Source organism: Tinamus guttatus, unplaced genomic scaffold (genome assembly GCF_059628265.1).
Source record: "Tinamus guttatus ecotype Peru unplaced genomic scaffold, ASM5962826v1 Tinamus_guttatus_pri_ptg000004l, whole genome shotgun sequence".
Lineage (NCBI taxonomy): Eukaryota > Metazoa > Chordata > Aves > Tinamiformes > Tinamidae > Tinamus > Tinamus guttatus.
In genome coordinates, this window is record NW_028288538.1 from 13,882,659 (window position 1) to 13,906,428 (window position 23,770).

The 23,770-nt window shown below is 40.9% G+C and overlaps 3 protein-coding genes across 4 annotated transcripts in view; 2 read left to right on the forward strand and 1 right to left on the reverse strand.

The window, feature by feature from the left end:
* Positions 1-10,487, forward strand: part of RNF111 (ring finger protein 111) — a 30,777-nt gene extending 20,290 nt beyond the window's left edge. Inside the window, exons 8-13 of one of the 2 annotated variants that reach the window (XM_088520644.1) lie at positions 290-415; positions 1,200-1,326; positions 6,420-6,512; positions 7,446-7,541; positions 9,027-9,154; positions 9,512-10,487. In XM_088520644.1, the coding sequence (XP_088376770.1) occupies positions 290-415; positions 1,200-1,326; positions 6,420-6,512; positions 7,446-7,541; positions 9,027-9,154; positions 9,512-9,629 (688 nt within the window). In that variant the 3' untranslated portion in view covers positions 9,630-10,487. The remainder of the gene's footprint in view (positions 1-289; positions 416-1,199; positions 1,327-6,419; positions 6,513-7,445; positions 7,542-9,026; positions 9,155-9,511) is intronic. The other variant, XM_088520652.1, reaches the window with a different exon arrangement.
* Positions 10,488-13,480: 2,993 nt separating this feature from the next.
* CCNB2 (cyclin B2) lies at positions 13,481-17,888 on the forward strand. Its single transcript, XM_088520298.1, has 9 exons — positions 13,481-13,515; positions 14,127-14,255; positions 14,337-14,462; positions 14,890-15,060; positions 15,137-15,295; positions 15,657-15,893; positions 16,611-16,751; positions 17,291-17,401; positions 17,687-17,888. The coding sequence occupies exons 1-9, from the start codon at positions 13,492-13,494 to the stop codon at positions 17,786-17,788; spliced, it is 1,200 nt and encodes a 399-aa protein (XP_088376424.1). The 5' UTR covers positions 13,481-13,491; the 3' UTR covers positions 17,789-17,888.
* Positions 17,889-18,950: 1,062 nt separating this feature from the next.
* Positions 18,951-23,770, reverse strand: part of MYO1E (myosin IE) — an 81,039-nt gene continuing 76,219 nt past the window's right edge. Inside the window, exons 27-28 of the mRNA XM_088519723.1 lie at positions 20,654-20,823; positions 18,951-20,078 (exon numbers count right to left, since the gene is read on the reverse strand). Coding sequence (XP_088375849.1) covers positions 20,002-20,078; positions 20,654-20,823 — 247 coding nt within the window. The 3' untranslated portion in view covers positions 18,951-20,001. The remainder of the gene's footprint in view (positions 20,079-20,653; positions 20,824-23,770) is intronic.

Here is a 23,770-nt window from a genome sequence, read left to right on the forward strand (position 1 = left end):
TCTGCATGTCTGGCAGCGCAGGCCAGATTACAGTAGACGAAGCAGTTTGCAGCAATTTTCAGTGCATCACCATATATGAAACTACATGGTCCATTTCATGTTTGAATATTAAGTATGTATTATAGCTAACTTCCAATTTATCTCTAAAGCTGAAATTAAAATACTGTATGGGGCTGTTTCATTTTGGATTACTTCCAGTAATTCAGACAGTAACAGTTTGTATACAAATATTACTTTCTCAATCCTAACTCATAGGTGAAGTTAACTGTTGCTGTTTTGTATTCTTTAGACGTGCTCACGAACGGCCTCCTCCACATCCTCACAGAATGCATCCCAATTATGGTCACGGGCATCATATTCATGTGCCTCAGACAATGTCTTCCCATCCTCGACAAGCTCCAGAGAGGTCTGCCTGGTCAGTAAGCAGATACTGTTTTAGTGTGGTTTTGGTTTTGTTTTGTTTTGTTTGTTTTAAACTTTACCGACATTCTCTCAGGACAAAAGACCACAAATGTGTTGATAACACTGATTTCTCGAAGTGCTGTGTATTTCTGTCGTTTAAAATGCGTAGGTATTCTTATGACCTTGAAATGTTGCTTGTAGTGCTCAGTATCTTGAACATATTTATATTTGAACTTGTCAACCACTTTTAAAAATGGAGTTGAGAGACAAAGACTGCAGAACTATTTCAAAAATTGATTTAAAAATATACACTACTGGAGATTATTCTTCATTAATATTCTTCATAAAAGCTCAGATCTGAGTTGCAAGCTTATTTAAAATTACATTGGGCATGAAGATTAAAGTTCTGCAATATATTTATTATCTTGATAAAAGATATTTTATGATTAGTGCTGAACCATGAGGGAACAGGTGCACGTGTGACACTTCCATTCTCGTGTTTAATGATGAGCTACAGAGAAGACACCACACTGGTAACATTACTTACTGTAATAACTGCAGTTGCATCTCTATAGATATGTCTTAAGTCTTCACAGGTGACTTACAACAAACAAAAACTTATTTTTAAGGCTGAGTTTTTTTTTCTAAGCCTAAATAGGCTTTAGAAATAAACTGCCATACATAAAACAGTTGTGTTGATAACTATGCTGTGTCACACACTTCCCAAAGCAGTGGAATTATATCTTGGAGACAAGATGTACTTTTTTTTTGCAATGCCTCTTCCATTTGTGTGACAGGGAGCTGGGAATTGAAGCTGGTGTGACTGCAGCAACTTACCCACCTGGGCCTCTGCATCCTCACTTAGCTCATTACCATGCACCTCCTCGACTTCACCACTTGCAAATAGGGGCCCTTCCTCTAATGGTAAGGAAATAGCTTGTGAAAAATTGTGATCATTAGTTGTTGCCAGTAGTTTTTCTTAAATTGTCAGGAAAATTATTTTAAGGTTTATTGCATTTAATTGGATATGGATAGGTTGCAGTAAAAGTTAGTGGTTCAGCTGAAGAAGAAAATACTGTGCTGTCCATTTTGCTCCCAGATAGGAAATTAGAATAGGCTGGTGTCCAGTAAAATTAAAGTTTAGGACAGTAACATTTCGAACTTCAGCTCCTGTAAAAGGAAACATACCTGAATTAAATTGTCTCTTTCTTACAATGCATTGACCCTCTGCATCTGATTTTTCTTTAATGAGTTACAGAATGTTAAAGGCACCGATCTTCCACCCAGTGTTTGAGAATTAAAACTGGTGCTGGAAAAAAAAAAATGTGTACAGCACTGCTGTAATTCTATGTAGAATTTTCCAAAAATGTTTGGTGTCCATCAACCTAATTTCTTGTGGTAAAATTTAAATTTGTAGGATAAAGTGCTACAGGAAAAAAGAGTGGGGGGGAGAGGTGAACTAGTTCCTTGTTACATTAACTTTTTTTTACCTACACTAGGAAAATAAAGGAAAATGTAAATAATTAGATTTATGACTTTTATGGAGTGATATGTTTCAAAGAATGTTCTAGCAATATTCTTAAGGTGGCTTAATTAAAATTCACCAAGACAAATTTAGTTTAAGTCAGTGTGTTTTGACTTCCCGTGTGGTATTTTAAGTGGTTGACCTGTATTATTTTACCCACTTAAGCACAGATATACTAATTAAAATTGTGGGCTGATAAACTGTGGACAACTGCTAAAGTTGTAATTAAAATCCAGCATGCAAGGCTTATACATCCTGAATATATCTGTTGGATGCGAGAACTGACATCTAGAGATTTAATTGCAAGTTTGCAATGAGTATTGCAGTAATAGCTGCTTCTTCATAGTTTGTTTATACGTTGCTTTCTCCTTGCTGCTTAACTAACATGGTAATAATCTTCAGGTAATTTAGTGGTGTTTCAAGACTGCTAATTCCTTGATGCACAGCTTGCCAGCCATCGATTTCTTGAGCAGTCCGCAGAATTCAGTATTTTGATCTAGTTACCAAAATTCTTACTACTTTATTTTCTTTCCGAAGAATCATTTATACAAAATCACACTTTTTCTATATGCTTATTTGGTACGGTGTCTGTTTTTCAAGTAGATTTTTTTTCCTCTTTCACGTTTATTTCAAGTGATGTTACTGTAAGAGGGATAACATTAGTTGCTTTAGTTTCTTAATAACAGAAAGAATAAGAAAAAGCCCATATGATAGTTGAGAATTGTGAATTGCATTATGAGGTAGTAAGTCAAACGCCATTTTTTCCCTTTTTTTAATCTCATTTTCTATCACCACAAAACTAAGAAGTCAGTTTTGAGATTTACTTCCATTAATCCTGTGAATCTTCTAGAAAACTTAAATTCAACTGATCCACATATAGTATGCTGAGAATTTTAAGTAAATTAGGTTTCATAAGACAACTAATAAAAGTCAAGCATTATGCAAATAGCAGGGGCCTTGTGCTTAAATTCTTCTTAGCAGTAGAAGGAAGAAGCTGTGATAAATATCCTCAAAAGTCTTTCCAGAGCTGTGATAGATGTTTTAGGGAGACTTGCTGTTCTACTCGGTAATTGTTGCTACTAACTGATGTAAAGTTGGATGAAAAAGGATTCTGTAGCTCTGCATAAAGAGAATAGTTTTGTATCTAATTCTCAAGACAGCCATTCATGAAGCCCTGGATGGAGGGATTATGTGAAGTGGGACTGAAGTTGTTTATATTTTGAGGTTTTATACACACCACACTGACAGCATGTTTTGCAGAGTGTAGGCAGCTGTAAACAATATTTTCTTGAGTGTTTGGGGCCTGTTTTGAACCCTACTGTGATCAGATCAAGTGTTAGACCTTTGAAGTTGTGTAATCTGAATATATTTTAGTAAGTCTGAGACTTGGAACACAAGATGGAAGAAAAGACAGGTTCGAGCGCTGCCAGCAGTAATGTATGCAGTGAGCTCAAAGCATGAAGAGTGCTTTTTGATGATTCCACCTCTCGTGTGGCAGTAATGAAAGCTGAAGGCTTCTTTGTTTATGTGTGTGCAAGAGCAGCAGATCTGTCAGCATAATTGTTTCTTGCCAGGCACCTTGTTGAATATAAAGCAAGTACTTTCTTTTAGTATAAAGTTAATTGGTTTGTGACTGAAAATACTCATTTAGCTTATTATTAAAGAACAGCAGATTAGATTGGTGCTGCAACTTGACTTTTTTTTAATGAAACTTTAGGAATTTGGGAAACGGGAAGAGAGGCTCTGACTGTGGTTAGATCCTCTGCTACAAAGTTGGTTAATGTCACAAAAAGTGCTTTCTTCTCGTGGTAACACAGACTGTACTGAATTCAATTTACAAGGCCTGTTATTTGCATTTTTGATGCAGATGTCATCAGATGTTGATGTTTTCCATTCTTTTTGATATTTTTCCCTTTTTTGTTTGAAAAAAAAAAAAAACTTAAATCCTGCAGTAACTTAATGGAAAAAAAAAAAATCATACTGAATCTATAGTGGATTGCCTGATAGGATGTTGCATCTTCTGCCTCTTAGGTATGGTCACAAAGGCCATAACAGCTCATTTGGGCTATAATCACACCAGTACTGTGATGGATCAGTATCAGGTTTCAATTGAATGCAGCTAATCTAAGTCTTTGTCGAGTCAGAGCTGGAATGCAGACTGCAGTTTTGATCTTTGAGGAGACAAAATGCTAAAGATAAATTGAGAGAGATAATTAATGTTCCGCATCTCTGGAAGTACAAATAGAAAAGGAGATTTTGTTTTCCCACTCTTTCTTTGATTGAGGCTACTTTCACCTGTTTGTGTTGCTTCAGGATGAATCCTTCCTAAAGCACAGTGTGTCCTGCTTATCTACATAGGCAAGGATTAGGCTGTTTCTCTCCTTAAGTATGTAAGATCAGGTGAGAGGCACAAGGGACACACTGACACTTTATCTCTTTCTTGGTTCTTGATCCTGGTGCTTACTGTCAGATGCCCCGCGAGTTTTGTTGTAGCTCAGTGTGGCTCTGACTGATCATTCAGTGCCATTGATGAAAGGCTCTTTGCATTGCCCTCAGCAGCTGAGTGCCCTGGATGGGAATTGCCATAATTTAGTGAGTCAAAGCTTTGCAACAGGAACGTGTTTTTCTTGTGATGAACTGTACATCAACTATCGTTCTGACCAGCCAAAGCCCTTCTGTATTTGTATCTCCTGTCTAGGGAGAATTCCTTTCTCTGTCACTTCAGGGGATGGGAGGGAGTGCCTTCTTCAGGGAAGGTCTGTAGATCTAAGTAGAAACTGTTCTATGTGAGCCAGTAATGCTCTGCCCACAACAGTGGGAAATATCTTGAACCATTTTGCTTTTACAAAATAGATGAGATGCCCATCTGATTACAGTATTTGAAAATAATCCTTGGTAGAGGCCTTAGCCCTGCAGTCTTAGTCACATTCTAAATCCTTAATATTCCATTAGTTTCCACCCATTCAGCACACTTTGTGCTGAATGTTTTTGTCTGTCTTTGAATAGTGACCCCAGGAAGAAATTTAGACAGACTTTGCAGTTTGCTAGCTCTGAAATCAGGTTGATGCAAGCCTTAAGGCTACTTGTCTCTGAACCTGGAATGCAGGTTGCTAGTAGGAGGGAGGTATCTGGACTACCATTCAAAGAAGTGGTTACTCACAGTAACTTAACCTTCCTCAGGCATTTCTGTCTGGCTTTCATATGCTATTCTTCCCTTTTTCTCCTGTTTCAGAGGAATCTAGTCTGGTAACCTGTCAAATTTTAGTTACCAAAGTAGCCTTGAAAAATGCAGAAAGGTAGTGTACTGGTCTGTTATATTATATGTTTAGCTTTGTGCTTTCACATAACACATCCATTCAATTTTATATCTTTATGCATTTTAAGCTTAGACTTTTCTGTGGAAAATAAGTGGCACATAAATATCTGACTGCCTGGATAATATTTGAGATGTTTGATTTGCCGACAGCCTAGCAATATGCATTCTGAGCCCTCACTTAGAGAAGCAGGGGCAGCACAGAGGGGAAGATATTTCTGAAGTCCGTAAGTTTGTTTCCAAACTAAATTTCCAAATCAGTCTCTTCTACAGACCTTCAGTGTAGTCTAAGTGAAATGAATCTGCTGATGATTTTGAGGATTTTCTAACCCGTTTGTTAAAAATTGCTGCTAAAATGTTTCTGTCATATAGTCAGTATTAGTCTTTACATGTCTTGAGGGCTCTAAAGGGATCTTAGAAGCCCTGCTGTGGAGGTGATCCTTGGTATGCTGCCTGCCTTTCCCCTTTTTTGCATGGAAAGTGCAGGTGATCACGTTAACTGCAGGGTATTTCACTGGGCACTGCATTTTGTTTGCTGCTTGCATCTTCTAGTATCCAAAGAAACCAGTGGATGCTTGAACATCAAGTGTATTTAGAGGTGCCTGTGACTTCAGGTCATCAGATTTATCCAATGTTTCAGTGTGTGTGTGTGTGTGTGTTTGGGGCGTGGCTTTTTTTTTCTTTTCTTTTTTTTTTTTTTCCCCTCTAGTTTTTAAGTCTTAAGGTGTTTGGTTGTTTTTTGGCTGCTTTCCAGACTTTTTGCCTTGTTTCTTTTGTGGTACTGAAAACTTATGTTTGACTTGAGATTGAGAATCCATAGCAGGTCCTATTAGTAACTTCTTGCATAGTTTTGAGGAGTTTTGTTTACAAAACTGGTTAGGTATTTATGGTGTGTTTATGTAAATTAGATTGAGATTATGGTAAGATTTGGTGAGTGAGACCACGGAATATGCAATGCAGATGTGGAGAAACTAATAGAGGATCTAGCCCAATTTTTGTTTTGCTTCTGGTTATGTTTAGAAAGCTCAGCGTAGTGTTGTGTCATGCCGTCAGCTGGAATTTTGTGCTCAAGCAGAGGAATATAAAAGATAGCAAAAGGATCTTACATTTTACAAAGTGAACAGTAAAATACTGAAACTGTTCTGAATAGGTTTAACTTAACGTCTGCTGTTTGAATAGGTACCAGACATGGCGGGCTACCCTCACATCCGTTACATTTCATCGGGATTGGATGGAACATCATTCAGAGGCCCTTTCAGGGGCAATTTTGAGGTTTGTAATAGAACAAAAATAGATATATGCCAAACTATGCCAAGAGGGAATATGGGGAGGGTGTATGTTTAGAGCATGGATTAAAAAAAAAAAAAAGGCAGGAAAATACCCTTAATTTGTAAAATAACTGTGTTATTTTGCGCTGGGAAGAGATGCTGAAACTATTTTTGAAAAGTCAAGTTTTAATACAAAAAAAAAAAAAAAAAAAGCCCTGGACCTTTTGCCAGGCCTCTTACTAGGCTCAGGTGGTCATTAACTGACACTACACTTTGTTTTTTCTCCTATCCCATAGTAAGGATATAGTACTTTGCAGGATGTGTTGATAAAAGGTACTGGTGTTTCTGAATAACCAGGCCAGGATTCTGCTAGTCAGAGTGAAACTTGGCAAATTTGATAGTGCTGTCCTGTTTGTTATGTAGTGTAGGAACTGTTTAAAAACATGTATCAGATGCAGAGAGTTAATGACCTAGTCTACTGAAAATCTTCAGTGGCACTTCATGTTTCTAATCACCTTATTGCTGGAGAATAAGAAATTGGTCACTGTATTACTGCTTAAGCCTCTTTTTTTTCTTCCAAATCATAATGACTCTTAGAAAACGTGTATTTTACTGATCGATTTTAATTGCATTGTCATAACCAGACAAACAAATATGTTTGAACATACTGATAAATGTTCCCAGATGATGAACAGTTTCCTGTTTATTAGTAGTAAAATAATGTTTCCTGTGTCTGTGGTATCAGTGTTCGTTTATGGAAACCCATCATTTTTCCTGTACAACATACCCTTTTTGGTGCTACCTCTTGCCTATTCTTGAATAATTTGGGAACTGACAAGTATCTGTCATTCTGTGAGAGGGTTGGAATAAAATCAATATTTATTCAAACTAACTGAAGTGTCAGTTCTTACACTGTTTATTCCTTGGTACTTTTTAGGAGCTGATTCACTTGGAAGAACGATTAGGCAACGTTAATCGTGGAGCAACACAGGGAACTATAGAAAGATGCACCTATCCACATAAATACAAAAAGGTGAGGATTTCTCAGGCTGTGGGCTCTGCTTAATATCTTTGAAGATGTAATAATGCCATTTTGTAGCTTAAATGGGCAGAAATGACTTTCAAAGGCATGTTTTCAGTATGTTGCAGTTTAAATGATTGTAAGCAAAGCTGAGTCAGTCCTAAAAATGAAAATTGCTTGGTCCATCTGATAATAAAGAGTTAATATTATTTGTTTTTTGTTAATACTGGGTCAAAACATGGTTTTTGGTTCTTGTTTCTGCGCATTACAGATACCAAGAAGTGAAGAAGAAAAATGAAATGTAATCTTGCTCTTTAGAAATTTAAAACAAGAAATACAAAAATCTTAATTTCTAAAGATAATGGGAAAGCCAACTACTTCTTTTAAGCTTACTTGACAAAGAAGCTTTTTTAAAAAAAAAAAAAACACAACACTTTAACATTGTTTAGTAGCCAGATTCATACGTGCTGGTTTGCTTAGTCCTGCATTTTTTTTCTTAGCATCTTAAACCGAATATGGAGAGCAAGATCTCTAGAGCTGAGCAATACCAACCTTCTTCCTAGTCCTTCCTTTCCTCCTGCATCTGTGCTCCAAATGAGTCAGTAAAATATTACTTTTAGTTATCAGCCAATAAATTTACTGTGCTTCTGAGCTGTATATTTTACACTTAAACTGTTATCTTTGGTGGAGGAGGAAAGAGCGAGATGAATACAGACATTGAGGGCAAGGGGAAAATGGCGAGAAATTAAATTTCAAGATAGCTGCTTCAGTATTCAGAAGAATTAATTAGTTGAGAGGATTGTTTAGAACCCTGAATGCCTCTGGTGGGTAGTGAGGAAATACGACTTTGGATTTTGTTTCATCCCAGTAGTGGCCATTCGAATTCTCAAAGTTAAGGTTTTTTTTTTTTTTTTTTTTTTTTTTTTTTTTTTTTTTTTTTTTTTAAGTTAATGTGTCAAGAATAATTTATTACATAGAATATCTGGTATATACCTTTTTCTTTCTTTAGCGGGATCACATTTTGGAAACTTTACAAGTTTTGTACGTGGAACAGAATTTTGGCAATTCAAGTTGTCTTTCGCTTGCAATTTGTTATACCATAATACATGACTCCATCCACAGAGGTGTTCTTTCATTATCTGATAAATTGTGAATTAAGATAGTAAGTTTGAATGGGAATATATTTGGCGGCTTCTTGAATGAAATTAAGGTATTTACATGTAGACAATAAATTAACAAGTTGCAGGATTATATATTATTATATATTCATAGTTCTGTAGGCTGTTTTATGATTTAGCAAGAGTTAGCTAAGTCAAAAACATCCTGCGGTTCTGCTCTGGGTGCTAGTTCTTGGTCCAGTTTGATTCAGATATTTTTGAATAAGCACTACTGAAAATGAAAACGTTTGATAAAAGTTTTCACAAAGTAGTATATGTTGAATGTGTATTAAAAACAGATTTTACTCAGTTTGTCAATAATGTCATCTCTACTAATAAGGTAACAACTGATTGGTTCTCACAGAGGAAACTGCACAGCAAACAAGATGGAGAGGAAGGAACAGAAGAAGACACAGAGGAAAAGTGTACCATCTGTTTGTCTATATTAGAGGAAGGTGAAGATGTCAGGTAAATAGTACCACTGACTATCAGAATATAATACAAATGCTGTGCTTTGAGACCATACTTTGTTATGGTACACTACTCTTTGCAACACTTCATAGGTTAACAGCTGCAGTTAAACATTATCTGTCATTGTTACCAATAAATAAAACAAATATTGATGGTATTGGAGAAACTCTCTAGACCCATTATTACACCAGCTTCATAATTCTAGCTAGGTTTGTGAAGCCTGGGGACATGGGTAGGGGGGAACATGCAAGGCAAGAAGATGAATTAATGGCAAAGTTCATGTTAGCATTATTCCAATGGTATGTTGATATGTACATGTTTTATTAACACAGATCTTTTCTGTTCTAATGACAGGCGCCTTCCATGTATGCACCTTTTCCACCAAGTATGTGTAGATCAGTGGTTGATTACTAACAAGAAGTGCCCCATTTGCCGGGTGGACATTGAGGCTCAACTGCCTAGTGAAAGTTGACACCGTTTTCGAGAACTCTTGTCCTCCCTCTCACTCCCTTTCATCCTTCCTGGTACTGCAGTCAACCAAAGATGGCATGACTTACCTGCGCAGATTTGGAAGCATTGAACCTAGAGTGCTGGCTCTGCTATATGGTACAACTAATGCTAGACCTACACTTTATGTAGACAGTTGAATTTCAGTGTATTTATAAAACCTCTTTTTTTGTTTAGATTCTATGTTTTTTCTTTTAATTCATTACTGTATTTTTGCATGGTTCTTTGTATTGCATTTGTTTGCACATATTATGGGCTTTGTGATCCCAAACTTGCAGGCAAGAATAGCTGCTTTAGTAAGTAGAATTGTGTGGTCTCTTTTTTTGGTTTGTTTTATATAGTATCGAGCTTTGAAAATATGATTTCACTCATTACTAACCTCGGATTCCTTAATTTAATCAATTGTATTTTACTTTAATGTATAAAGATCATCTAGAAAAGGATAATATTATGTATTGAGACATTCCTTAATTAGGAAAAATGGCTGCTGTATATTAACAATATCAGTTCTGAGTCAAATACCATCCTTAATACTGGGAACAGAATATGAACTATTTTCAGTCTGACTGATAAATATAGCATACTCATCGCCAGAGTTTTGTCTGATCAGATTTTTGTTTGTTTTAAACTTTCAGCACAATGCAGATATATTTGAATGTCAATATTAAACATTTAGACTGCTGTTTGGATTGTATTTATCACTTTCTTCCTATGTCTAGAAATTTGAATCCCTAACTTAATATTTGCTGCTGTGAAACAGCTCTAATGAACACTAAATGTTGATTTCAGTTAGCTGGATTGTAGATACTTGCAGAGTGAAAGAGTTTGTAGGAAAATGGAAGAAATTAGAATCTTTGGTCTTCTGCTAACTTAAGTTGAAGTATCTGCACACTTTTTTGTTGTTGTGTATTTTTTTTATATATATATATATATATATAAACCATTCAATCAGGACTTAGAGCTGCAGGGTGGTTTGTGTTTTTTTTTTTTCTTTCTTTTTTTGTTTTTTTGGGTGATTGTTTTCTGGGGGTGGGTTTTTTGCAGGGAAGGGGCAGATATACATGCATTCATAGAACTTCTAAAGATCCCAGGCCTGTCTTGGGGTTTTTATTAGTTTTAAAGTTAATAAATTTAGCTAAATTCACCTGTCTCTTGTTTTATTTTTTATTAGTAAATTGAAAGCCTGTAAATTTCTGTAGAAACTGAGACACAAATTATGTGGTTACCTAGTGTTGCCTTGATCCATAGATTCCCTCTTTATAAATTACCAACAGTCCATCACTGATTGAAATATTTTCTATAGTTAAGATTTGCTGCATAATATAGTATATAGAATTAAGTTATAATGTACTAACATTTTTGCCTTTGGAGGAACTTTTAATCCACATCAGGACTCAAGTTGCTTATCAACATTCTTTCACACGTAATAGAGTATAGTTTATTTAAATGTGCTCGATAGATGCTGAAAACTGCAAAAACATTGAGACAGCGTTAACTGTCACTTCGGAAAAGATGATTCTAGGGGATCATATGCGAACATGTCAATAAGCTTGCATTAAGCCACCTGCTTTGTAAGTGAATTGAGTAATAAATATCTTCAGTTTCTCTTGTCTGTCTTTCATATTCACATAAATGTAAAATAGTTTACAGTAAACTTAGAAAATGAAATGTTATGTTTACACTAAAAAATGACCCATTTATAAATATGACCTTATCTAATTTGATGCCTGTTTTTTTGTCTGGTTACAGCTGCTTCCCTTTTTTTTTTTAGTCTGTTAGGAGTAGCATTTTCCAATGCAGTGTCTATTGCTGGCAACAGACTTACCACCTCTGGCACTGAGGGAAGAAATTTTTATTCCAGCATGTGTGATGAGCGGACATTTTCAGGCTTAACTGCATTGCTAAAATAGAACTTAAAAACCACTTTGTGTTTGTAAAATGGGGGATATGGAAGAGAGGCAAAATGTCATTTGACTGCTTCAAAACCTGACATGGTTTTATGCTAAAGCTTCTTGAACATGGTGGCTGCAGGAAACTGAAAGTCTGTATGAAATTGAATCTGCATTGCTAAAAATGAATTAAAACAAAACTGGAAGGACCGGATAACAGACGCTTCCTTTTCTTCAGTGGCCATTGAAAAGGAGGGAAGCTGGTTGACCGGTGGTGCTTGAAGTCTTGAGGTTATTCACTTCTCTTAAAAGTTTCCAAGAAGGTACTGGTGAGACATGGGATGAAGGAAAAAACAAAACAAACAGGGCCTATAAAATAATTGAGACCCTACTTATGTGTTGGAATCTGTTTTGGCTTCCTTACGGGACAAAGAAGCACAGGTTTTGGGGATATTTTTTAAGGAATTATTTTATGCACCTGTTTTAGGTGCCTGGTACTAGAGGCATTTTAGTGGCCCATGAATTGAATTGTTTAATAACTGCTACTGATATTGGTCTTGCTTTTAAATGTATGCATTGTAATGTGATGTCGAACACTTAGGTATTTGCCAGGAATCACGGTGTTCTGGTCTTACATGCTATTGCAGGGGCTAATAAAGCTGCAGCCTACTTCTGTTTCAGAAAGTTGTGACTTGACTATAATTTAAGGGAAGGAAAATGAATAGGCTTTTGATTTTGAAATTTCTACCACTTACTGTGCTTTACATGCTTTGATGCATTGCCTTAAGTTTTCTGCAGCATCTTTGAAGATTCTCAACAGTATGCATCCAATTACTTTTCATATTAAATTCCATTGTCAAAAAATCCTTTTGTATGCAATAAATAAAATGTTAGACTGGTATCATTCAAAGCCTGTTTCTTATGCAAGTTTTTTTTTCATTTTTGTCTTTTTGCTTTTCTAAGTTTTCATCTGAAAAAAAATCATAGACCTATATTCTTACAGATACTAAGGGAAAATTCACTCAGTGAAGGACCACTCTTTAGCTGTACCTGAAGTGACATAGAGTTGATATGTCACTTAACTATAAACCAGCACTTCATGCAAGCTGCTCTTATGAAGGTTATCAAAATACTAACTTGTGCTGAGGAGAGCACACGTACACTACGAAACCCGTTTTGGTTTTCGGAGACTGCAAAATAATTGTGCAGAAGCGCCTGGCCTGTGGGAAGGGGTAACTGCTGCATTATCAAGGGAGCAGGGCCCAGCTTGACTTTAATCTCTCTATAAGCTCTGCCTCTACAGCAGCTGCTCAGGAAAACCAAAACGGCCTTGCACGAAGAGCGCTGCTTTGCCCTCCGCGGGCGCGTGCAGCCTCCTCCGCGCCGCTGCGCGCTCCCGGCGCTGCTGCAGCTCCCGGGGCCGCCAGCGCCATGGGCGCGAGCCCGGCCCCGTGGCTGCGCGCGCCGTTTCCGCGCGTTTCTGTAGCGCTGCCCGCGCCTCGGACCTGGCAGGGGCGGGGTGGGAGGGGAGCCGGTGCCGGTGCCTCCCCGTGCCCCGTTTCGGTCCTTCTCCCTCCCGTACCCGGTGGGGGCGGAACCTCCCCCCGGGCACCGCGGCGGGCACGTGCGCGGCGCCGCGCGCAGCTCCCAGCGGGCCTTGCGCCGCCTTCCCCCCGCCCCCCTTTTAAAAGGCCGGGCAGTTGCCGTTGGGGCGGGCCTTGGGCGGCGGGCCAATGAGGCGCGTGCATCGTATGAAGCTGCCCAATAGGAGCGTGGGAGGGGCGGCGGCGGCGCGAGGCGGCAGTCGGCGCTCGCGGCTGAGGGAGCAGGAACCGCCACGGGTCCCCGAGTCGCGGTCCCCGCCGCCGCCGTCCCCGCTCCTCCCGCCGCCATCCCCGGCGCCCCGCTCCTCCTGCCGCCGCTCTTCTCTCTGCGCCTATGGCGCTGCTGCGACGTCCCCCCGTGAGTGCCGCGGGCCGCGCGCGGGGGCGGGGGGGGGGGCGAGGGGCGCTGCGGCCGCCGCCCCCCCTCGGTGCCTCTGCTGGTAGCGAGACGGGCGGGGGAGGGGGTGTCCGGGCTGGTTCCCGTTGAGCGAGGACTGCGTCTCCTCCGCGTCCTCCGGAGGGGCCGCGTCGGCCTGAACTGCCCCGGGGGCCCTGAACTGCCCCGGGGGCCCTGAACCCGCGCGCGCGGTGAGGGGCGCTCGGCGTCCTGCGCGCGGGGCACTTGTGCGGAACATAATGAGGAAAAAAAAAAAAAAAACCACTTGCTTCGGTGGGAATGCAGCGCTGAAGTGAGTAAATACAATAAATATGTGTGTTCCAGACAAGCTCTCTCGTGCGCAGCTGAAAAGTTGCGAGCAGCAGGTGAGCTCTGGTGCTCCGCAGTCCGGTCCCCAGCGCGGTTCCACTCTCCATAACCGGCGCGGTCGGGGCTTTCCCGGGCCCCTCGCACCTGTGCAGGACACGGAGCCCCGCTGGGCAATGGGTCGCACCTGAGGGTAATGAGAGTTAATCCTCTGGCAATGAAATGAGGGTGGGGCCTGACTTCTATGCTGTGGTTTTGCTTTCTAGATCCATAGAGGGGTTGAAAATGAAGTGCATGAACTTAACTGTAAAGCTAAAATGCAAGCGACCGGCAAAAGAGCTGCTTTGGAGGAAATAGGAAACAAAGTTTCAACACGAGGGACCCATGTAGCTAAGGTAAAGCAATGCTTAAATATCCCTTGTAAGGGAAAATGTGAGTTGTTAGATTTATACTGATAGCTTTTGTTATCCTTACAGAAAACGGAACACTTAAAGCCACCTATAAAGCATACCAAAGGACCTAGTAAGATGACAAATTCAGTTGCGCTGCCTAAACCTCCAGCTGTTGTGAATCAAGCTTCCAAAAAAAGAGGTGTTCCAAAGGTAGGAAGTAATGATTTTGTTCTGATTCTTATTTTCATGCTGGGAACTTGGTGCTTTAATCCCACTTTTATTTAACCTCATTTCCCTGTTGAAAAAGCCTCTATACTGAGGTTTTTTGTTTGCTCTACTTAAAGGCAAGTATTGAAGTGGTAGATTTGGCTATTGAAGTACCGACTGAAAACTAGTTCTCCTTTAGCAGGCAATTACCAAAAGGCATGCTGTTTCTGTTTGGCATCCTAGTGCAAGCTTGTCCAGCTAGACAGCTGTCTTTCTGCCATCCTTGTTTTTCAATTGCTAATACAACTTATACCAGTGATCTTTTACATATTTATATTAGGAAGAAGTTGTATTAGCAATTGAAAAACAAGGATGGCAGAAAGACCCATCACGTAATCAGTAGATGGAAGCGCTCTAACCTGTTTTTTAGGTTTTATCTCCGGTTCCGATGGATGTGTCTATGCAAGAAGAGGATTTGTGCCAAGCCTTCTCTGATGTGTTGCTCAACAATGTAGAAGACATTGACGCTGAGGACCAGGAGAACCCCCAGCTTTGTAGTGACTATGTAAAGGATATTTATCTTTACCTGAGGCAGCTCGAGGTACGGATCCCGCGTGCTGGCTGCGTGCCCCTGCAGGCAGCGTTGCTGTGGTCGCTCACGCCGTTCTCTCCAACAGCTGCAGCAGTCGGTGCGGCCCCGTTACCTTGATGGGCAGACGATCAACGGGCGCATGCGCGCGATTCTGGTCGACTGGCTCGTCCAGGTGCACTCGAGGTTCCGGCTCTTGCAGGAGACGCTGTATATGTGTGTTGCGGTTATGGATCGCTTCTTGCAAGTGAGTGTCTTAAGTTTGTGTGCGTGTGTGTTTTGTTTTTTTGTTTGTTTGTTTTCCAAATACGCGTTTGGATTGGGATTGTTGCTTGATGACAGCGCTTTAAAAAATAATTTAGGATTTATCTGTTCTTTATACATGAAGATTGTGCTGTGTGACTGTGTAAGAACTCTTTAACATGATGTTGAAGCTGCTGTCCTTTTCGAGCTTGTCAGGATAGGGGTCCCTCTGACTCAAAGTGAAAAGTCCTATATATACATTAAGGATGAGCTCTAGTGAACTGTTGTTATGAACTATTGAATCAGAACCTATTAATCTAGACCTTGTAATTTGAGGTCTGCTTTTGTAAACTTCTCTATTGCAGAGCCATCCGGTGCCCCGTAAGAGGCTTCAGTTGGTGGGTGTAACGGCACTGCTTCTTGCTTCCAAATATGAAGAGATTTTCTCTCCTGATGTAGCAGACATTGTTTACATTACTGACAACGCCTACACCAGTGATGAAGTTAGAGAAATGGAAAGAGTGATTCTCAGAGAGTTGAACTTTGATTTGGGGCGTCCTCTTCCACTTCACTTTCTAAGAAGAGCATCAAAAGCTGGTGAGGTGGGTACTTGTCCTCATTATCTAGAGCTTCTCCATGTAAAGATGGCCAGGAATGCTTTAGGCACTTTGATGCTGTCATCCGTTTTTATCTAGTATTTGAGCAGAAAGCAATGTTCAGCTGTAAAATTCCAGCATGTGGTGGCATGACTGTCAAGGTCACTGCAAGTGGCAGTAACTGTTCCTATGTGTCTGCTGGGGCTCGTGTTCAGGCCGCTCAGTGCAGTACAGTAAAAGAGCTGACGAGGGCGGAGTGCTGGCCTTGCCTGGGACGAGGGTATACTCCAGTGAAAGGGTCCTTCAGCAGACCCTGGGGAGTTCTTGAAGTAAATTGATCCTTAGTAAGGAACTGCTTACCTAACTTTACATGTTTCTCTGATCTCCCCTGCTTTACAGTATATTAATATTGTAGGGGAAGCATTTATATTCTGAGCTGGGCACAGAAATGCCTAGTGCAGATGTTTTCTGTTAACATCTCTTGTACAATTTGGTATGTAAGCCCTGACTTCAGGCTCAGTTTTGACTTGAGATAAGTGTCACTGGGCAGTGGCAGTATGGCCCATGTAAGGGCAGCATGCCCCTTACATGCTACCAAAGCTCTTGTTGACTATTCTTGTTTTGCCAAGTTACCTGTCTGTTGACAGCCAGTATAAACAATCCTGGATCAACTGGATCAAGTGAAGTAGAATTCTGTGGATTAACAAACTCTTGATCCGTTAGGCTGATGCTGAACAACACACACTAGCCAAATACCTAATGGAGCTGACTCTAGTGGATTATGACATGGTGCAGTATCATCCTTCAGAGATCGCAGCTGCTGCATTATGCTTGTCACAAAAGATTCTGGGACATAACAAATGGGTAAGGACTTTTTTTTTTTTTTTTTTTTTTTTTTTTTCCTTTTTCCCCTCCTCCACTTAGTTGACCTGAGCTGTTTAAACAACTGCTGGAACTGACTGTTTAGAGCAGCAACGATGCTGGTGATCAGATGACAGTTGAATGCTGCCGGAGGCAGAATAAGGAGTATGCTATAAAAACAAATTACCTTATCTCTCTTAATGTGAATAAAAGGATTTTGTTTTCTTTTCTATTAAAGTACTGAGTTATCAGAGAGGTATAATCTGCTCTTTCTGCAGACTGCAGTACAAGGTAGAAAAATTAAATCATGGACTGTGAATAGTAAATTGTAATTAAATTAGTGGCTATCCGTTCAGTTGCTGCACAGTGCAGAAGTGTGTTTTCTTAGCTTGATGTGTTTGTCCAGAGTTGTCCCCACAGGCTAGAAACTCTTCTGGATCTGTCTCCTGAGGGGTTGGGGTGTCAGCTACCTGAGGTGACTGTGCCTGAAGCAGAAACTTTGGTTCTTTAAGAGACTCAAGGTTTTTGCTGTTACATTACAGAGCACAAAGCAGCAGTACTATACTGGCTATACAGAAGACAGTCTTATGATGACTATGAAACACATGGCCAAGAATGTTGTCAAAGTGAATGAGAATTTAACAAAATACACTGTAAGTACATCAGCTCAAATTGTTTCTAATGTGTTAGTAGTACTTCTGTTTTTTATATTATCAATGTATGTGATGCTCTAACAGGCTTGTGAGGGGCTGCTGCATCTGTTTGTTCAAAACTTCCCCAAGTTTGTGCTCTAGTCTTGCTACTCTGCATGCTGGTTCACTTCTGACCGTAGTCTTATTCAATCAGTAGGCACAGCTGGCTCAAAACTGATCTGACTTAAATGTCTGTGTAAGTATAGACAAGTCCTCTATAACACTGTAATTCCTCTACTTCTGCAGGCTATAAAGAGCAAGTATGCAAGTAGCAAACTCCTGATGATCAGCACAGTCCCTCAACTGAACTGCAAGATGATCAAGGACCTAGCTTCATCACTCCTATGATAGCTCGGTGCAGGCGAGTCCTCATGATTCGTGTCCTTTGTCCTCAGTTGCCTCTTAAGGCAAACATGCTGCTCTTTGTATGTAGCCTTTCAGCCTCACCACAGACACTTCAAACTTTCTCTGAAAGTGACCTTTTAAACTTGCCTTGTAATGCTATGCTGTACCTAGAAATAAAGTTCCTTTTAAAAAAAAAAAGAAAAAGAAAAAAAGAGGAAAAAAAAAGTCTATTTACAGTTTCTTTAAAGAAACTTTTACCCCTCAGACTACATTCAAACCCACCAAAAGTAGATTCTTCTATACTGATTTCCAGAATTTTGCTTTCCTTTCTGTTTTTGTTTCAAATGAATGTAGGTATCTGTATGCTCAAAGGAATGGAAGTAATAGAAGAAGCCTCAGTATTTCATGTAAGCCTACTCAGTGCTCAGTACTGCACAGTCAGTATTCAACTGCAAACTCTTAAGTGAATCTTCCATTAGTTACGCTGAGTTCAATGTTTCCCTTTTTCCCAGTGTTTCCCCTTGTGCAGATGTGTAGGCCCTGATATACAAGGGAGAAGTCAATGCCTTCCTACAGAAGAATTTGAAATTGCAGGCTTTTAGCCCTTCTGCAAGAGATTTTTCTCCTGGGGTATTAGTATGCTAAGAACAGCTACTGCTGATGGGTGTACAGTATTCAGAGGGAGCATATAATGCCTCCTCGACTGGGGCTCTGGTTTCTGTCTTTCAGTCCAGGTATAGTGAAGTGGCTTCTGCCATCAGTGAACCCCTAATGGTGTCTGTGGAGTTTGTGCTTAAATTAGACTAAGGCAGTGGCTGGTGAGGGAGGGAATTCAAGCTTTTTATTTGGGGGAGGCTGTGTGTTTTTTCTTTGGGGTGCCATGTGTGTGTGTGGTTGTGTGGTTTTGGGGGGAGTTTTTTTCTATGTCTTAAGACATGTCCTGGGCTTTCTTTAGCACTAACTTTAAAAAAAAAAAAAAAAAAAAAAAAACAAACAAACAAAAAAACACAGAAAAATGCACTGCACGTAGCTCTTCTTCCAGATGAACTCCTATGTGTCTGGAAAGGAATTTCTTTAGAAACCTATGCAATAAGTCATTAAACGTACACTGTGAAGAGATTTGCTGCTAAATATTCCTAAAAACAAACTGCAAGGAACAGGCCAGTTCTGCTAACTGTTTCTTCTTGTGTTTTATTTTATGGAGGTTGAGAAGACAAAGCATGAATGCTGATATCTGTATGGTGAGCGACAGCCATTTTGAGTTGGTGTGGGAGGCAATCAGACTTGAGCAATAACACTTTTTACCATTTAAAAGGAGTAGTGCATATCTGTAAGTACCTGGCACAAAAATTCTAGTAAAACTACATTATGCATAAGAACAGTGGACTACTACATTATACATTCATACATGTTTCTACCATATTCAGGTTTCTATATACAGTATATGATCTGTTTCTATAAATGTACAGCTCTGAATAAGGATACTTATAACAGGTAGAACATTAAACATAATCCAACATGGGCCAGCCATATTCTAATATAACTCTAGCAGAAGGCATCATTGTTTAGTGTACAGTACTGCATTGTATTTTCTTTACAGTGCCTGTTGGAGTCCCTACATACATCAGCAAACACAAGTCGGTTCCATTACACCTCTGTACAGAATTCTTTTTTTAAATATACCATCACAGTAGATATTTAGATGATAATATCCCAAGTGATTATAAATCTTTTTAACATGTAGCAGCATACTTAGCATGTTCCCCAGAATGATCTGCATTAGAGGAAACGTCCATTTAAGACTATCTTCATTAGATAATTAAAAAGATTACTAATATTCAACTAAAAGGCACTTATTAAATACACCCCTTTCAAAGTCCCTGGTCCCAGATTGCAAAGCACCTTTCAGTTTCAGGAAGACGGTAGGCTTATGCATTCTTCACTCGCTGGGTGTTAAATCCAGGTTTTAAATATAATAAATAATTTGTCAGTATGTCCATTGCTGTGTCTTTCTGAGGCAAAGATCAAAGTTTAGGCTGTGGAAAGGTAATTGTTTTTTTTTTTTTTTTTTTCCTCTCTCCTGCTTGTTTACAACTTCACTGGTGAAAGTGCTGAGAATGACACATCTCAGAGGAGCAGTGCCTTAAAGGCAAGGGAAACTATCTTCAGCCAGTGGTGGTAATATGCCGTTTTTCATCTGACAAATCCTTAGTCTGTTATATCTTGGTCACATAGTTGTTGGGAAACAGACCTTGTTTCCCTCGTAGTCTTCCTGTCCACCAACCAGAAGGATCTGTTGTGAAGAATGAAAAGTTAGCACTGACGTTCTGTAATCCTTCCTCCTCCTGTCACAGCTGTTATTGTTTTCTTTCTTGTGAGATAGGCTTGCAAAACTGTTCCACACAAAGTGGAAGCCTTCTCATGAAGGACTGAAATGCATATTTGGGGAATCTGAGTCTGATAAGCTTTTCGCTCTAATGCTAATGCCTAATCTGGTTGCTTTGGAAACATGAGGGAGTTTGAAGGGCTTTATTTATTACTTGGTTCTTGTGCCACAGTTGTAGTTTGGACTTACTTTCATCCAGAGCCTGTAACAGAGTATTCTCTAACAAAGTTTAAAGTCAATGTGGTAGAGAAATAATTTGACAGATTTCTCTGGTATGCCTTTAAGTGCACCAGTTTGACTGTTGTAGGTTGACTGCTTCTCTGCTCTCTCTACTTTTTGAAGTATCACAGGAATTTTCAAGCCCAATGAAGGGAAGATGGCTGGGGTAGGTAGCTGAAAAAGCCATGTCCTAATTGATTATGACAGTGTACCTTCAAGATCAGTACCTGATTTGCAGAAGGTTTTGTTACCTGTTTACTTACCTTCTTTGATGATATCAATCACGTCATTGGCATTAAAGCTAAGTTCATCGGTGTCCTGAGCGTCGTACGCGTACAGCGCCCTGCACTGCGGGACCTGAGGCTTGGGTTTGGGCTGCGGTTTGGGTCTGCCCCCCGCTGGCGGGGGCCGGTTGGTCGTCTGCCTGCGAACGCTAAGGAGGGGAGTAAACGTTAACGTGCTTCAAAGCTATGACTTAGAATCCCTCTGTCCCAGTCCCTTGGTTCTAAAGAACATCCTAGAATAAGGAAAAAGGTACTTAAACAGCACAACAGGTCAAAATGTTAACACAAGGCTTGTTCCCTGCTTCTTCGCTGCTAAAGTTCTAAACTGGATGGATAGGTGCTGCCAATGGCATTCTAGTATTTGGGCTTGAATATAAACAAGTGTGTGCATGCAGTTTACATGCATCTCTGCATCTACAGGGCTTAGTTTTTCCCCACCCTGCCCCAGCTTTCCCAGAGACTGAGTTTCCAGTATTAAAAAGACAGTTCTAGCTGCCAGGCTTGCTACTTTACCATTCTTGTGACTAAGCTGAGTGATACTGCATCTCTCTTAAGTTGCCTCAGTTTCCAGGGCCGTTTATGGACTTGAGTCACAGTCAGCTCTGAAGCAGCAGAGGGAATGCTGCCCAGGCTGTCACAGCTGTGATCACTCCAAAGTTTAGGAAGGGGAAACAGGAAAGGAATGCATTTTGCCAGCTCATCAGCTAATGAGGGCTGGAAGAGAGAACAGGTATTAGATCCAGTATGGTGGATGGGCTTTTAAAAAAAAAAAAAAAAAGTGCTGAATGGCTGCATGTTGGGAGTGATGCAGAAGAGGTAGAGGTATGATAATGCTATGCAATGCTGTGATTACTGAGCTCTTGGGGAAAAGGTGTGTGGCTATTGAAAAAATTACTAAGCTGAGGACTTACACTAGTTAATGGCTCTATCTCATCATAATTTTATGTTTCTGTAGTGAACTGCACCAGAAAGTGAGCCTAAGGTTGCTTTAAAATGAGTTAGCTTACCTAAAATATCCTACTCCTCTAAAATACCATGCCTAAAAGCGACCTCTGTGAGGGCTGTGCTTCTGAAATCCACAAGCTCCTCTGCTCCTTCCTTAGACACCGACAACCTTAGATCTGTGCCATGAAAAGGACCAAGCACAAATGAAATCCTCTGAAAGTGTTTGCTGAATAGAGTGACCTTGGTTCTTTTTAACAAACTATGAACCCAAGTCACAGAACTCAGAAAGAAAACCAGACCTGCAAGTGTCTGTCTTCTCCAGATACTGTTACTTCAGTAGAATTTCTGGGATGTTTGTTTTCATATTTAACTAGTTAGTGACTTATCAGAGAAATTTAATGATAACATAAATTGTTGGGGTAAGTGCAAGAGAAGGGCCTGCCAGCATCTCTTCCACATGCCCTTTCTGAATGTAAGTGTACTGGCCTCCTGGATTGTGTTGTTTGAGCTATGCTGGGGAGGTTTCAGTGTTGGTGCTTAACGGAACCATATTCTGGACTGGATTTGGAACTGATCTAGTTAAAAATGACCTGCATGTTTAGCTAGGTTTATAGTTGTGTGTGCACAACTATAGTTTATAGTATGTGTGTGCAGCTTTCTCCTCGGAAATCCCTGCAAGCTCCATGGAGGGGCACGGGTACGAGTCTGCATCCAACTCTCAGGCTACTCCAGAAGAGAAGGGAAACAAATAACCAGGGGAGCACAGCCAGGTCAGTCTTCCTGCCTTGGCATTGGTGTCACCTGCTGCCGGGGCATGGGGCTCCTGTCCCCTCTCCAAGGGGCTGCCTTCCCTAGGCACTGCAGCTCCTGTCCCCCGCTCCGAGGGGCCGCTCGCCCGAGGCTCCGGGCGCTGCAGCTCCTGTCCCCGCTCCGAGGGGCCGCTCGCCCGAGGCTCCGGGCGCTGCAGCTCCTGTCCCCGCTCCGAGGGGCTGCTCGCCCGAGGCTCCGGGCGCTGGCGCAGCCCGCGGCCCCGCTCGGCTGCAGCAGGGGGCGCGCGAGCACCGCGGCGCGCGGAGGGGCCGCTCCGCAAGCCCCGCTCCCGTGAGCAGCCCCTGCGGAGGGCGGCTCCGCGGTGCTCCTGCCTCTGCGAACACTAAAATGGGCCTGGAAGCAGCTCTGGACGCAAGAGTTCATGTAGTTGTTGGTGAAGTCTGTAATTTTCTTGTTCTAAAATCATTGCAACTAGCTGACAAATTGCTCTGTGACTAGTGTGCTCTGAATTGCTGTTATTGCCATTGCTAAAGCACTCTATACACCACAGCAAAATATATCTAGTCTTTTCCTAGGGCTTTCTGCTTTATTGTATGTGTTGATTCCTGCTATCCAACACTACTTCAAGCCATAAAGCTGTAAAAAGCAAATTACTGTTATCTGTTTCAGTGCCCCCTAAAAAGTCTCTTCACTGGGCTGCATTTCTCTAAGAATGGAGCATCATGCTTCCTGCCACATCAGAGCAAAATACTATATACCCCACATTCTGTTTTATATAGAGAAAGTAAGTGGTGCATGCCACTCTCTGTGCTTGAGAGGTTTACTGGAGTATTCTTTACTAAAGAATAAAGTTTATTAAAGTAAACTTTACTAGGGTCTTTTCCAGCAGGCCCTGACTTTCCAGTGTAACACCTGCTTGCTACTGCTAAAGGAGCTCCGGGACAGGTGAACTGCTGGAGCAGAGGCCAGGGTGGGTGCTGTTGTGGAGGAAAGGCAAATACATTAAAGGGTTATGGAGAATAGTGGGTAAGGGGAGACTGGGCAAATGGTTGGCCTAATCTTGGCTTTGCCCATGTGCAAGCTGTTACACACTTGCCAAAATGCTTTAACCTGGGAGCTTGGATCACAACAGCTCCGAGTAAGGGAACTGTGACTATTTCACAACATGTTTACAGGGAGCAGCAACAACACCCCTTTAATAGGACATGTGAGTACTGCCTACTCCTGTGGTGGAAGCATGCTTGCTTTACCTTACTTTGACATACTTGAGCCCTTCCTTAGGCTAAATCCTCAAAACAGTAGTGTCTTTTTCCCCCCAGGCCTTTGCAGGCCCTTGAGAGGAGACAGCGCTCTGGCTGGTGTGCTGAGCCAAGGGCCGCC

Coding starts and splice junctions, on each gene's coding strand:
- CCNB2 (XM_088520298.1), top strand. CDS start 13,492: ATGGCGCTGCTGCGACGTCCCCCC. Junction 14,256..14,336: donor GAGGGACCCATGTAGCTAAG/GTAAAGCAATGC, acceptor TTATCCTTACAG/AAAACGGAACACTTAAAGCC. Junction 16,752..17,290: donor TTCTGGGACATAACAAATGG/GTAAGGACTTTT, acceptor GTTACATTACAG/AGCACAAAGCAGCAGTACTA.